Source organism: Sarcophilus harrisii, chromosome 6 (genome assembly GCF_902635505.1).
Source record: "Sarcophilus harrisii chromosome 6, mSarHar1.11, whole genome shotgun sequence".
In the NCBI taxonomy this organism is placed as follows: Eukaryota; Metazoa; Chordata; class Mammalia; order Dasyuromorphia; family Dasyuridae; genus Sarcophilus; species Sarcophilus harrisii.
The window spans coordinates 47408904-47424063 of NC_045431.1; the positions used below are offsets into that span (position 1 = coordinate 47408904).

The following is a 15160-nucleotide window of genomic DNA, read 5'->3' on the forward strand; positions in this document are numbered from 1 at the left end:
GCCATATTGTCCCTGAGGTGAAAATTCCTGTGACTTGGGCTTAGGTTCCCTCAGAACCCAGCAAGCTCCAGGACTCCTTGTTTGTTGTTTCAAGGCAACTGATTTGGAAGTGTTCATACTTTACACTGGTAAAATTTCCATCCTGGGGTCTTTCTTCAAGTCTTCTCAGGTTACCTCAGTAGAATTCCTGTTCACCTTGAGTCTTATTTGTTTTTGCTTCACCCTAAGATGAAATTTTGCTTTTGTTTTGGGGGAAAATCTGGAGAGCTTGGAATATTCTTTCCTACTCTGTCATCTTCCAGAATTCATACACTCATTTATTTCTGATTATTACTAAATAATTCCTATGTGACTTATGGTGCTTTCACCATGATACACAAATTCCTTCTTGTAATTATGATTCCTAAAACTCAATTTTTGAAAGGTTATAGTTATATTTCTATTTAAAATTTTCCTTTTTCTCACAATTATCTTATTAAATTTTATTTTATTATTTTTTTATTTTATTAAAATTACATACTATTCTAAATGTTCTAGCTAAGGTTGCCTTAGGAATACATCGATATACTTTTGATAAATATTCTTTTCTTCAGATTTCTTACCCACAATATTTAGCCATTTTATTCAAACCACCTTTTGTTGGTTTGTTTGTTAGTTTTTACTCTTATTGCCAATTTTTATTGAATGATTGTCTCCCTGAAATTTTTATTTTGCTTTTTCTTAATATTTTTATTTGTTTGTTCTTTTGCTTTATTTGATGCATTTCTTGTACTTTTCTGGTGACTTATACAGTTAATCCAGAAGTTCTTCAACAACCAGAAAAAAAATAATTACTCCATTGTATAAATTTTAGATAGACACATATAAAGATTAAGGGAAAATAAAATAGTAGAATAATAATAGTAAGATAATAATAATAATAATAATATAGTAGAGTAATCAAAATACTATCTTCCATTTGATGCATTTTTTCATCACAGAACTAAGATTTTATGTTTCACTATTTATTTTATTTATTCTAGGAATCATATCATTCCTTTACACATATATTTTCATTTATTTTTTGTTTTCAAAAAAATCAAAAGATAAAAACCATGTAAGCAATTTCTCTTTTGGGAGTTATCAAGTTAATCGAATTTATTCAATCTTATTTCATATTACTCTTTAACTGGATTTTTTATTCTATTGTGCTGATTTCAATACCTTGTGAATTGTTTCTTTTTATTCCTACAAAATGTCTTTTTTAAACAACTCTTCTAAAGAGTATGATTATCCTTTACATATCCTAAGTTCATATTTCTATAACATAGTCTTAAGAGGATGTTTTGTAGCATTCTAATGAGAAGAGACAGTCCCAAATAGCAGTTACTTTTTTTTAAGTCAAAAAGTATTATACATATGATTTATTGTTTTGAGAAAAAAATAAAACTCATTTACCTTTCTTTTGAAATTACACATCAAGATATACCCCTTCTCTAATAGAGGGAACCCTTGCTTGAAAACCCTAAGGGTAAATACTCTTCTTGAACTTATTAAGTTAACCTATTATCTCATGAAAGAGGGCAAAGCAGTATTTTAACTATTCATCTAATAAATTTGTCTTGTTTTTCAAGCCTTGATGTGCTTTATAAATGTAATGTCTTCACAAAATCATATAAATATGACATTATTAGCAAAAAGTATGTTAGTACTAGGGGTTAGAAGACCTATATTTTAGTCATGGTTCTCCAACTTAACAGTTGTATAATTTAGGCATAAAAAAGAACACTTCTGGAAACATCAGTTTCTTTGAATGTAAAATGGTAAGAGGTCATATAGAACTAATGGATTTCTAAGTTCTTTCCCCTATCTTAGATGATTCTATGATGGCTTTGACCAATTCAAAGTATAAAAGTTACTCTGTGACTAAACAATTTTATAGCAATCCTTAAGATTTTTACAGTAACTGTCACTGATTTTTACAGTAACTGCCATTCTGTGATCTTACTTTCCTACTCAATAGACTTAGTCTATCTGAAATTGTCTTTTCTTCTATTAGTATTACAAATCCAATGTGAAATGCTAGGTTAGGTTGAATGTTATTAACTACAATATCAGGGATGTCTTTGAAATCCTGAGGGAAATGAGAAAACCAATTATTCCTTAGAGTATTAACTACTCTATAAAAGGTAAATTAAATATATTGCTATTACCACATCCCTGAAGCATGCAGATATGCTATTAAATTTAATGGGAGTTGTGTTCTCATTAAATGATTAGTATAGACTTATGTGGGGCAGGGTGAATGTTTAGTATATCACATGGAGGTTAATCAGTTCTCACTACTCAATCTATATTGATAAGATTTGTCATCCTGATTTTTTTAAAAATAAGAACTGTCTCTGTATTGTCTTTAAATAGTATGTTTTGATTTGTTAACAATTAGAAAGGAGAAAAGTGAGAAAACACATATTGTGATTTTAAAGAATAAAGCTAATATGTATATGACAAATTTAGTGATATAAAAATGATCACATGCATATGTATTAGTTATAAGAATTGAATTTTAGAGCAGTAACTTATGATTGTTACCTTCCCAATTACAGATATAGACCTTTATTTAATTAATGACTGATTCCTCCAGAGATACACAATAATTCTCACAAATTCTCAAAATGCAGATGAAGATATGGTTGCTCAAAAATTCTTTTGGCATGTTGAGTTTAGAAACTGAACAACAGAGAGAAAGATGACAATCTTGAGGAAGCTTAAATAGAAATTAAAATGAAAAGAAGGAAGCTGAATAAGGTACATTTTGATTTTTGAGTTTCTTTTATTTATTTTAAAAATAGGAATTTGGAAAGCATCTTAGAGAAATTTACTTAAGATGGAGGTCTAAAACAAAACTAAATAATGGCATAGCATTTAGAAGCCAGGGCAAATACCCTTAGGAAAAATAATTGGTGAGGGAGTAACAGTTGTCTCAGCAGACCATGAAACCTTGCTTTCTACATTTTCTAGGACTATAAAGAGGCTGTCTTCACTGGCAATGAAGAACAATGGGATGAATATCACAAATTTATGCATTAAACCTTTATGTTTCTTACTAGGTAAGTCAACTAAACTATAAAATGTTGGGTTCCTCGTTTGTAGTACACTCTGGTAAACAAAGAAACTGTAATTTGTCCAGAATGAAAAATATTACTTGTTCATAGCTTATGACCCTAGGATTCCTCTAATTGCAATAGATTGAATATGTTATTCTTAAAGATTGGTTTAGAAATTATTTTTATGACTTATTATGTGGGTCAACAACTAACTTTCAATGAGATACAGTAAGGCATTATATAGTCCCCAGGTTCTCAGGATAGCAATGCATTTTGCTAATTGAGAAACATACTTGAACCCATAATCCTCTCAATATCCTCCTTAATCTTTTGTTAATCTTCAATCTCCTAGTGTGTACATTTGCCCTATTCTTAAAAACATCATCATTGATAAGGAAGACAATGATAATAGTAACAACATACTAATATCACTTAATCCAGCCATTCCAGTAAACTACTATCCTATATTTTCCCCTCAATTAAATAACTCCAGAAAATCATTTATGGCTCTTGCTTCTACTTTCTTTCCTTTCTTCCCCTTCTAAATTCTATGTTCTCTGACCTCTGACTTATCATTTATCTGAAATTGTTCTTTACAAAGTAATCAATGAATAGACAAATGAAAGGCTTTTTTTATAATTGCATCTTCTTGAACTTTCTGCCCATCTTTCTTAGTATACTTTCCCTTTCTAGGTTTTCATAATATTTCTCTCATGATTCTCTCCTTAATTATCTGGCAGCTTTCTCAGTCTCCTTTGTTCTATCTCAAGTAACTCACATTCATCAATAGTGAACATTTCTCAACATTCTTTCCTCTCCCTTTTTCTCTTCTTCCTCTAACAACATTTTGCTAGATAATTTCATTCAATTCCATTGTTTCCGTTATGAACTTTATGTAGATCATTCTCCAATCTCTACATCTAACATTAATCACTCTTCTGAGCTTCATAGTCATATTACTAACATTCTTTTCGATAACTTGAATTGGATGTCCCATAGGTAATTGAAATGTCCCAAATGAAAAAGAGAAAAGTGGGAAATATATATTGTGATTTTAAAGAATAAAGCTATTTTTATATGAGATTTTTAAGAACATAAAGATGTTTATATACAAATTTATCAGTTGGAAGAAGTAACTTTTAGAGCAATCACTGATAATAGTTACCTCCCAATTTATTAATCTTCCTCTCTAAACCTTTTCCCTCTTCCCAGCAATTACTTTCAAGGATACCATCATGCTCCTATTCACCAAGCATATTAAGCTAGGTGTTGGACTCAATATATGCATTCTTTTATCAAATTTTGTTGTTTCTACATTTATAATATCCCCATTTCACTCCTTTCCTTTATTCAAAAAACCTTTACTCTAATAATATATATCCTTATCACCTCATGATTAGATTACTACAATAGCCATTTTAAATTTTTAATTTTTGGAATCAGCATTTACATAACAGTCCAATAATAAGATGATTATGTATTAAATTTCAAGTCTAGTACACAAATCTTGCTATTACTTACAAATATACAACAAAATTATCATTTCAATTTATTTTTTTCTTCTTACTTCCCACCCCAGAAATTGCTACCATTAGAAACAAATATCTGTCTATCTATCTATCTATCTACCTATCTATCTATAGCATGTGTATAACTAACAGACACATACATATATAATATATAAAGATATATATATGTAAAATTATCCTATAGAAACTTTAACTTATAAATTTTTTCTCTGAAGACAGTACTCTTCTTCATGTGTCTTTTATAGTTAAATTTAATATTTGTAATAAAAATAACTTTTTTGCTTAATGTCATTATTAAAACATTATTGCTGTTACTGTTTATCATATTCTCTTGCTTCTGCTCTTTACATTCTTTGGTATTGTATGCAAGTTATTCCATGTTCTTTTCCCATAAAATTATTGAGTTCATTATTTCTTACAAACAAAATAGTATTTCACCACAATCATATAACACAATTTGTTCAACCATTTCCAAGATATAGGTACTTTTTATTTTTCTAAATTATCTTTGCAAAGACACCAAGTAGTAGTTTTGCAAGCCTTCTAACAGATTCTGTGCCTCCCCATTGTTCTAATTTTCAACCATCCTCCAATCAGTAATTATAGAGGGCTAAAACTCTGAATAGGTGTACTTGAATCTGAGAATGCAGAGCACTAAAAGACAATGGTTCTATTAGCATATATTTAAATAATGGCTTTCCCTACCTGTAATATTCTCTCTAAAATGTAATAATCTCTGTTGAGGTTTTCTTTGGGTCTCTGGAAACAGCCTTTGTTTCAGTTCAGTAATCACCACACAAGTAGCCAGGGGTTAAGTCCTTTATTGTCTCCTTCAAAGTCTTGTCTCCTTCACTTGGGGCTTGGCTAGTTTTTCTGGAGGCCTTCCAGATCTTGGTTTCAGTGAAGAAGCAAAGGAGAGCCTGCAACCACTTCTCTGTCTTCCCTAGTCCACCTTCTGGCTGAGTTTGTCCAAGTTTATATAGTCTCTAATCAAAGGTGTGAATCTTGTAGAACCATAGTAAGTACTAAGTACATATACTGAAGTAGAGAACTGTTAAGCACCATGCTAAATAAATATTCTCTCTATCAATTCCACAGACTTAGCACCTTGTTTCAAGTTCTAGCCCATACATTGATGCATTGTTGGTGGAGTTGTGAACGAATCCAACCATTTTGGAGAGTAGTTTGGAACTATGCTCAAAAAGTTATCAAACTGTGCATACCTTTTGATCCAGCAGTGTTACTACTGGGATTATATCCCAAAGAGATTATAAAGAAGGGAAAGGGACCTGATGTGCACAAATGTTTGTGGCAGCCCTTTTTGTAGTAGCTAGAAACTGGAAACTGAATGGATGTCCATCAGTTGGAGAATGGCTGAATAAATTGTGGTATATGAATATTATGGAATATTATTGTTCTGTAAGAAATGACCAACAGGATGATTTCAGAAAGGCCTGGAGAGACTTACACGAACTGATGCTGAGTGAAATGAGCAGGACCAGGAGATCATTATATACTTCAACAACAATACTATATGATGACCAGTTCTGATGGACCAGGCCATCCTCAGCAACGAGATCAACCAAATCATTTCCAATGGAGCAGTAATGAACTGAACCAGCTATGCCCAGAAAAAGAACTCTGGGAGGTGACTAAAAACCATTACATTGAATTCACAATCTCTATATTTATGCACACCTGCATTTTTGATTTCCTTCACAAGCTAATTGTACAATATTTCAGAGTCTGATTCTTTTTGTACAGCAAAATAATGTTTTGGTCATGTATACTTATTGTGTATCTAATTTATATTTTAATATATTTAACATCTACTGGTCATCCTGCCATTTAGGGGAGGGGGTGGGGGGGTAAGAGGTGAAAAATTGGAACAAGAGGTTTGGCAATTGTTAATGCTGTAGAGTTACCCATGCATATATCCTGTAAATAAAAGGCTATTAAATAAAAAAAAAAAGTTCTAGCCCATAACACTCACCACTGGCACTGGCTGAATGGGTGGCAGTGAGGTAATCTTAGGAAGGATTGGAGGGCTGGAGGAGAGAAGTCAGGGTGACTTGGTAGCAGGACAAGGAGAAGAGAGGCTGGAGACTCTGGACTCTAGAATTCAGAATACATCTTTGGCAAGCTGCTTGTCAGCTTGCCTGTCTCCTTCACTTCTCCCCCTAAAAACCAAGGACTATGATTTATCCTGACTCTGGCTGACTGTAAGGCCCTCCAGGGAGCTAGCCCGTACTTTACAAGCAACCAAAATAATTTTCCTAAAATGTTGTTCTCACTGTGTAACTTGCCATTCATTCACACTCAATAAATATCAATATGCCAACATTTTCTTAAGAATCCATTGAAAATACTTTGTTTTGATTTGAGTCCTTCTCAAGCTTTTGTCTTTATTTATTTATTTATTTTTTACTTTTTACTTTTTAGTATCCTTCACATAATTTAAAATCCAGTCAAAATGGTCTCCTTTCTATTCCTTGAATACATAATTCAATCTCCCAACTATGCATTTTTGTAGAGAGTTGTACATATCTAAAATATTCTCACTCCTTATTCCACTTCCTAGATTTCTTGAATTCCTTTAAAATTCAGTCCAAAGTTTACCTTCTTCTGGGACCCATTACCCCATTTCTACTTAACCCCACTGGTAATGTTTTCCCTGTACTACTGACATCAATTTTACCTTGCATTAGTCATACATATAATTTTAAAACCATATCTTCACTATTATATGAGTTTCTTGAGGGTTGAGATCAAATTTTTGTTAGTTCTTTGTATTCCTAGTGATTCTATAATGTATGGAAAATAGTAAATAATTAAATGCTTCTTAATTTGTTGACTTTGCTTGAGTTGCTCTAATATTCCTTATTCCTCAGTTTCGTGAAGTACTTTCCAATAGTAACATCATCACACTGTTCCCTCATTATACTTTGATCTGTTTCTAACTTTTATTATTGACTTTTTAAAGGATAACAATTCATTAACAATGAGGAACAAAAGGATAACAATTCATTAACAATGAGGAACATTATTTACTGGCCATCCCTATTTTCCTACTATCAATGGAGTTAAACATCTTTTTTATTTATCAGAAGGTTACTTGGGAAACATGTGCTTTGAACAAAACTAATTCAGGGATCTTATAGGGTAATTTAATCAAGATATATGATGATAAATATATTACACAAAGTGGTGCATATGTTACTTGAGCAGACCAAGACATTTCAATGAAAATGTAAGTATACACTAATATATATTTAATTCATCTTGATATTTTTATGATTCCCTATGCATCACATGTATTCCATTTGCAATTTTTTGTGAGTGACCTTATGAGCATCATCAAACTCTAATTGATAAGCTTTAACATCTGATTTTGCAAGAATTTTTCAAATAAAACAAAAAACACTAGAAAGTTATATAATAAAATACATTTTAAAAGTTTATCTTACATTTACTGATGCCAAGTATTCAGATAAATTTGGGGAATTATACTTTTAAAAAACATCATATGATATAAAAATTGTGTGTTCCCCTTTTTTAGAGATTTTTAAGAAATTATCAGTATTAAGTATGTTATTGTGGTGATTCCTTTCTTATATAGGTTGTAGTACATATCTGCTGATTTTCCTTACAATTCTTAAATTAAAGGATTCTGTGAACAGTACTTTGTAGACTCAAATAAGCTATTTTTGAAAGCTTGTAACTAAATTATTGATATCATAAAAGCCATTATATCAAAGCCTTTAGACTTCGGTATTTTTCTGTTCATCAGCTCTGCAAAAGGTGATCAAAAACTGAATTCTAACAATTTTGCATTTATTTATATTTATTGGACTTTTGTAAAACTTTTCCAACTTTATTTTATACATTATACTTAATTATATAAAATAATGTATTCAAAACTCTGCATCTTTTCACCAATCATTTAAAAATATTTATGTCTATTTGACTTAACCTCACAAACCTAGAAGTTTATAATAATGTACGTCTTCTTTAAAGGGTTAAAAAAATCTAAGAAACTTGGCCAAAAATAATAAGGAAACATATTATAATATTTATAAGTTCTTAAGGTATCTTTGAATGTTTTACAAAAGGCAAATAAAACCAATATTAGTGAGAAATTCTTGAGCTTGTAGAGAGGAATAATAAGGAAGAGGTCTAGAAGAATTTTTTGTAATAATAGCCTTTTATTTTCTAGGACAATCAGCTTTAATAGTCCATTTAATAGTTCACTCAAAACCCAGGAAATAGAACAAATTCATTAATTGATATTCTGATATTCTTGTAAATTAAAGAGAATAATAAAGTTAAACTAGCCAGTCATCTGAAAGATTAATGAATCTACTGATGATTTTTTCTTTTCTTTACCTTTTAAAAAAATGTGTAAAATACTAGAAAATAATGTCAATAATATGAATAATTTAAATGGAAAGAACAACAAAACAATAGAAACAGAATATTAAGAAAGTATAATTTCAAAAATTGGATCAAAGAAGTATAAAAAGACATATTTTTCTTTATTTCAAAAGTAGGATCAGTGGAGGTGAAAGAGCATATGAGTTTGGAGTTTTTCTAAGTCAACACTTAGAAAAAAATGTATTTATTTTCTACTCCTCCTTTTTTCCTCTTTTAAGAAGTTCTTTGTTATAATAGGTGGCTAGAGGGAATAATATAGGAGGAAAGATCATTCAAATTGTCATCAATAAGATCCATCACTATATTACTTCTATTTAAAACTGCCAATTCATGTAGAAATATGACATAAAATTACTAACTTTTCTCAGAATAATTGGAGCCCAATCTGAATCAAAGTATTACAAAGATAGAGGGTACTTATACCTTTTTAGTATTTGTCAGCTTGAATGGGAAATTTTTGAGGTGCAGAAACATTGGATGATTATCATTGACAATTTGGTTATACAAATTAAAACAATCTTGAGGCTTTACATCACCTCTATCAGAATTTAAAAAAAAACTAGAAAAATATTATAAGGACTATATTATGTGAAGATAGGATTATTACTCTGTTATTGTTGGAACATGAATCATTCTAAGAACTTTGTAAAATAATTTGGATTTATACTAAAGAAGTCAGTACTCATAAATCAAACCCAGAAATAAAAAGCATACACATATACAAGCACAGAAACAATACACATACATAAATACAAATATTTACAAATGAAAAACATATACATGCATCAATATACATATACACATATGTGGATCTCAATGTCTATACACTGGTAAAAGATAGATATGCACAGAAATATATGTGTATATTTGTGTATATATAGTGTTTATATATATATATATACACTTATGTTTACACATGTGTATATAACTATAATAACTATAATATAACTTTTAGATAGATTATATCTATTTTATCTGTGTATATACAGATATGCATGTATTTGTATGTGTGTATGTAACCTTACTTTTTAAAGTAGCAAGGGGCTAGATGAAAAGTTGGGGAATGGCTGAGTAAAGTAAATCACAGTATATAATGGTTTAGTAATGGTCCACAAGAAAGGAAGACTACTGATTTTACAGATAAACTTTGGAAGACTTCAATTCCAAATGAATTAAGCCCAAGAAGGAAAATGATAATCAAGATGACTATAATAACATACAGAAAAATAGCATTGAAAAACTTCATGTCTCTTAACTGTATCATCAATTATGGCCCCAGAGGACTGAAATTGAAACATGTCTCCCATTTCTTTGCTCTATGGGTAGAATTTGCATACATTTCAATATACAATTAGTTTGTTTTTACTTAAGTTTACAAATTTATTTTATAATAGTATTCTATGTGGAATAAAGAAAATGACACTGGAAAGTGAAAATAATTATGCACATCTATTTATCTATATATTCACACATATATACATATTATATATAATTATGTATAATAATATATTATGTTACATTATGCCATTATGTTAAATTGTTTTATACATCCATCATCTTAATGGTGAGGTTTTCATTTGGTATTAGAATGAGAGCTCAAAGAAATTACCTGAGAGGAGAAAAGGAACTGTTATCGCCAACATGATAAAATGTGAAAAGGGACTTCTAAATACAAACTTTGTTTCCCAAAATTTTGTCATGGATTAGCTATAACTTTTCTATGCAGTTTATTCATATAGTTGGATATCATTAAAATATTTGTGTACTTAAATCTCTTCTTCTAAAGTATATAATTAATTTATTTCTGGACATTAAGTAGTTCTCTATAGATACATATGTATCTAAATTTTTATATGTCTATCCCTTTCTCTGTCTATCCACACAAGCATAAATATTCTATTTTGGATTCTACTGATAAAGTAGTGATGAACAAATTAAATAGAATGAAATATAACTTCTTCACATTCTTTTTCTGTTCTCAAATCTGCAATTGTTCCCTGGAGATACACACACACACATACACACACACTTTCATTTATGAACAGGTTAATATATTTACATTCATCTTGTTCTTCTCTTGACCAAAAACATACAATGGTTCTCTATTGAATTGCTAATCATAAAAAAATTAATTTGTCCATGCCTTCTCACATCCCCCTAAAACCTACTCAACTCTCCTGATATTACCACATTTAACGTGACTTCCCAAGATTATATTTTGTTTCAAAATTTGGCCTCATAACCCTTTGAGTTTATACTGAATTTTTCACTTTGATGACTTTGATATTGTTCCCTCTACTGGTGAATGCCAGCCTATCACTAAAAAGTCTACTCGTACTTCAAGGCCAAGCAAGTCTTAAAATTCTTCCTTATGACTTTTCCAAACTAATAGCAATAATTAATTAAGATCAGAAAGGTAAGTCACAAATGGAGGATTTCTCAAATTACAAAATGGTAATCATAAAGGCTAAGTAGAGGGAGTTTGGCCAAGTAGAAAAAGCAAGGGACTTGGATGCGATAAACTTGATTTGAAGTTTAAGACCTTCCACATAACACTTCAATTACATTAATACTCATCTTTAGAATAGTACACAGTGCTTAGAATCTCATTGTATACACACATACAGACACACACACACATATTTCAGGGATTATTTTTATCTTTCTAGTCAAACTATAAGAGCTCTTTCTATTCCCAAGGTAAATGATGATCATATTACATGTACTAAGTCATTTTTTAAAGAAAATGCTTGAGATAGAATTTAGAAATTTCAGAGAATAATAAAAACATCATTGAATTTCTAAGCATCAAAGCCTTAGAATAATAGAAAAAAAAATACTAGATTTAAAATCAGAAGATATTGATTTCTATACTCTCCCTCCTTTATTAATTGCTAGCTGTCAGTCACTTCATCTTTTTGTGCCTTTATTTCTTTTATTTTCAATGTCTATGTTACAGATTTATCTGGAGGAAAAGAAGACTATTTTGGCAGATTAAAACACTATATTTCATCTATTATAAGTACCTTTATTACTTTTGGTCCCATATTAGAAAGGGGTGAAATAATTTTGAATATCCTTGGTGTGAGAAATTACTTAGAAATAATATTTTTCCATAAAACAAAACAAATAAAGTAAATGGATTGAAGAGAATGCTGGGAAATAACAAGTTCATATCACAAAGTTTTGTTCTGCAAAATTGGAGAAAGAAAAATGTTCATTGAATTTTCTGCCTAATTGTCTGAATTTTTCTATCTACTTTAAAACTCTTGGTCACATGTGATAAAAACATTACCCTGACTCTAAGTAATGTCACAAGAGTGAAATCCAGAATATATGTATATATTTTAAAAATTATATAAAAATTTAAAAACTGAAAATTCAAAAATTATTTTTAAAAATTATTTTAAAAATTAAAATTACATATTTAAAACATTTTAAAAATATATTTAAATTATATATTAAAATATTATATATTTATCAAATATACAATATTTATATATTTAATCCTAAACACCCAAATCTTCACAATTGAGTCAAATTATCATGTACCAGTATAAATATATGTGCATATTCATATATTTATAGACCTGTATTGTATACTTTATGCTAACATATACATAGTTATTAGGGAGAGGTAAGGAAGACCATGATTCATATTCCACCTTTAAAACAAAATACGTGACCAGTTAAAGCATATAAGTTTGCTGAGATTTGAGTACCAGGTCAAAAATGGATCTCCTGTAATATATTCCTGAAATCCCTGGAATAATTGAATAGATTTTCTTTCTACTCACATATTCACATATATAAGAATAACTTGACAAGAAAAGTAATTATCCTTCTTATTCTAGAAATTTTGTTTTTTCACATGAATATCATATAATATTAACTAGGCAACCTTTGCAAATTAGCTGGATAGTAAGATTCCCAGTCCTGAAACTTAGAATTTTAATTTTTTTAATCTACTATTTTATTATTAAGAGTTCACTTTGTTCAATTGTTTCCTATACTTTTCTCAAAACTTTTAAAATTATTTTAAAAGTTAAACATTAGTATTCATCATTCAGGTAAAAAGAGTTCCAAATTAAATTTAAATGTCATTTCACAAAATATTTTTGTTGTTGTTGTTGTTGTTATTTTTAGGTGTAGTTTGGCTTAACTGTCAACTTTTCATCTATAGAAGCATTTAAAATATATATTAATGGCAGCTTAAAATAGGCATAAATGCCATCTCTAAGATCCAAAAGTTAAATTTCTAATGCAAATAATATATAGGCAACTTTTATATCATTCACTACTAGTCCATGGGAAACCTATTTAGACAGAAATCTAAAATTGATTATCACCGTATAGTGTTATGGAGATAAATTTGTTTTCAAAGAAGAAAACTTGTTCCTTACATCTTATATGAGTTAAACATAGTTTAAAGATTCCATTTTAATTTTTCTTCAAAAATCCAGGCTTTTAACTAAAGTCTTCCATGAGTCATCTCAAACACCTTCCACCCTTTTTTATTTTAAGAGAAATTGAGAATATTTGAAATATTTTTTTCATTATTTTAAGCTAATATACATGCTAGCAAGACATGTTACTCTATTATAATTCTATCTTTTTCTCTTTGGAAACTTTTAATGTTAAAACAATATGGAAACTATTAAGAGATGATAAAAATTTAAAAATAAGTCTCTACATAGGATTTTTATTTAGATACATTTTCTCTCCATTCTTTATTGTTTTCTGAATCCACATTTCTAAGTTACTGAAGGAATTTTTATCATAATATTCATTATTTGCATATTATTGGCCACAATATAATTGATGGTTGAAGGAATATTCTGAATTGTTTATCATATACTTTAATTTTATGAAATTCAATTTTATTTTTAGTTCTGAACCTTCTAACTTATCCATTGAGAATACAAAAAAAGCAAAACTCATTATGAACATATATGCATATTCATATATGTGAACATATGCATACACATACTAAAATAAAATAAATTCCTACATTAGAGTTGTGTGTATATTTCATATTTATGACATATAAAATATATGCATGCATATATATATATATATATATATATATATATATACATGCACCTTGGATGAACTCTCTGTCTGAAGGTGAATAACTTGTTTTAGAATATAAATATATTCATTTTCAAAGTTCGTATGAAGATTTATGCTATTTTAGTAAAACATCTTTCAATCTGAATTCATCAAAATATTTAGAAATGCTCAGTATTGTACACATTACAGATCTCATCATAACCTATGCGTTTGTAGTTTTGAAGTAGACATTTGTTGCAACAGTGCATCATAGTATTTCTTGTTAACCAACCATAATCCCATAATCCAGCTCTACTTATCACTCCCTCTAATCTAACTCTCTGTGTGACTCAGTATCATTGTCAGCTACAAACATTAGTAAGACATATCAAATTGAGGTATTCAATAGTTCACCATTATTTAAAAAAAAAAAAAAAGAAACATGGATTTAAAAATGTACCTTGAGGTAGAGAAAGGTTTAGAAATTTCATTGTCAGAATTTTATCTGCAGCTAATGATCAAATTAATATAGTAAATCATATAAATCTGGATCAAATTTTGACAATATTTAAATGATACATCTTTTTATATCTTGATTCTATATTGCTTTCTTTATAAATAATAAAATGTGGTTCCCACTTATGGAAAAAAATAAAAGAGAATGTCATTCTGTTTTTACAGAAGCTCAGTATTTCTTTAACTTCAAAATCAAAAAGCTTGAATAAAGAGAATAAAAATAAAAGTAAAACTCACCTTGTCCACAATACATATCTGCTTTCTGGTTTGAGCATCAAGGATTTCTATTTCAAAATGAGTAGTTTTTGAATGTTTGCTTGCTGTTTTTCTCAGTCCACCAGCAGATAGTACAAGTTGTGACAAAGAATGAAAATTTTTTATGTCATTCTTCAATAAGGACTGTGTAGCTCCTTGGGCAAATAATTCTCTTTTTCTGTCTGTAGCAGAGGGCTTGTTCCTTTTGAACATTGTAAAAACTAGCAGGAGACTCTGTCCTGTCAACACAGGACACTTCCAAATGTGTTCCCTTTACATCAGTTAAAT

The 15160-nt window shown here is 29.4% G+C and overlaps 1 protein-coding gene across 2 annotated transcripts in view; it reads right to left on the reverse strand.

Annotated features, from left to right (window-relative positions):
• Window positions 1-15143, reverse strand: part of TECRL (trans-2,3-enoyl-CoA reductase like) — a 150540-nt gene extending 135397 nt beyond the window's left edge. For both annotated transcript variants that reach the window (XM_031941412.1, XM_031941411.1), the window contains exon 1: window positions 14855-15143. In XM_031941412.1, the coding sequence (XP_031797272.1) occupies window positions 14855-15085 (231 nt within the window). In that variant the 5' untranslated portion in view covers window positions 15086-15143. The remainder of the gene's footprint in view (window positions 1-14854) is intronic.
• Between the last annotated feature and the right edge of the window lie 17 nt (window positions 15144-15160).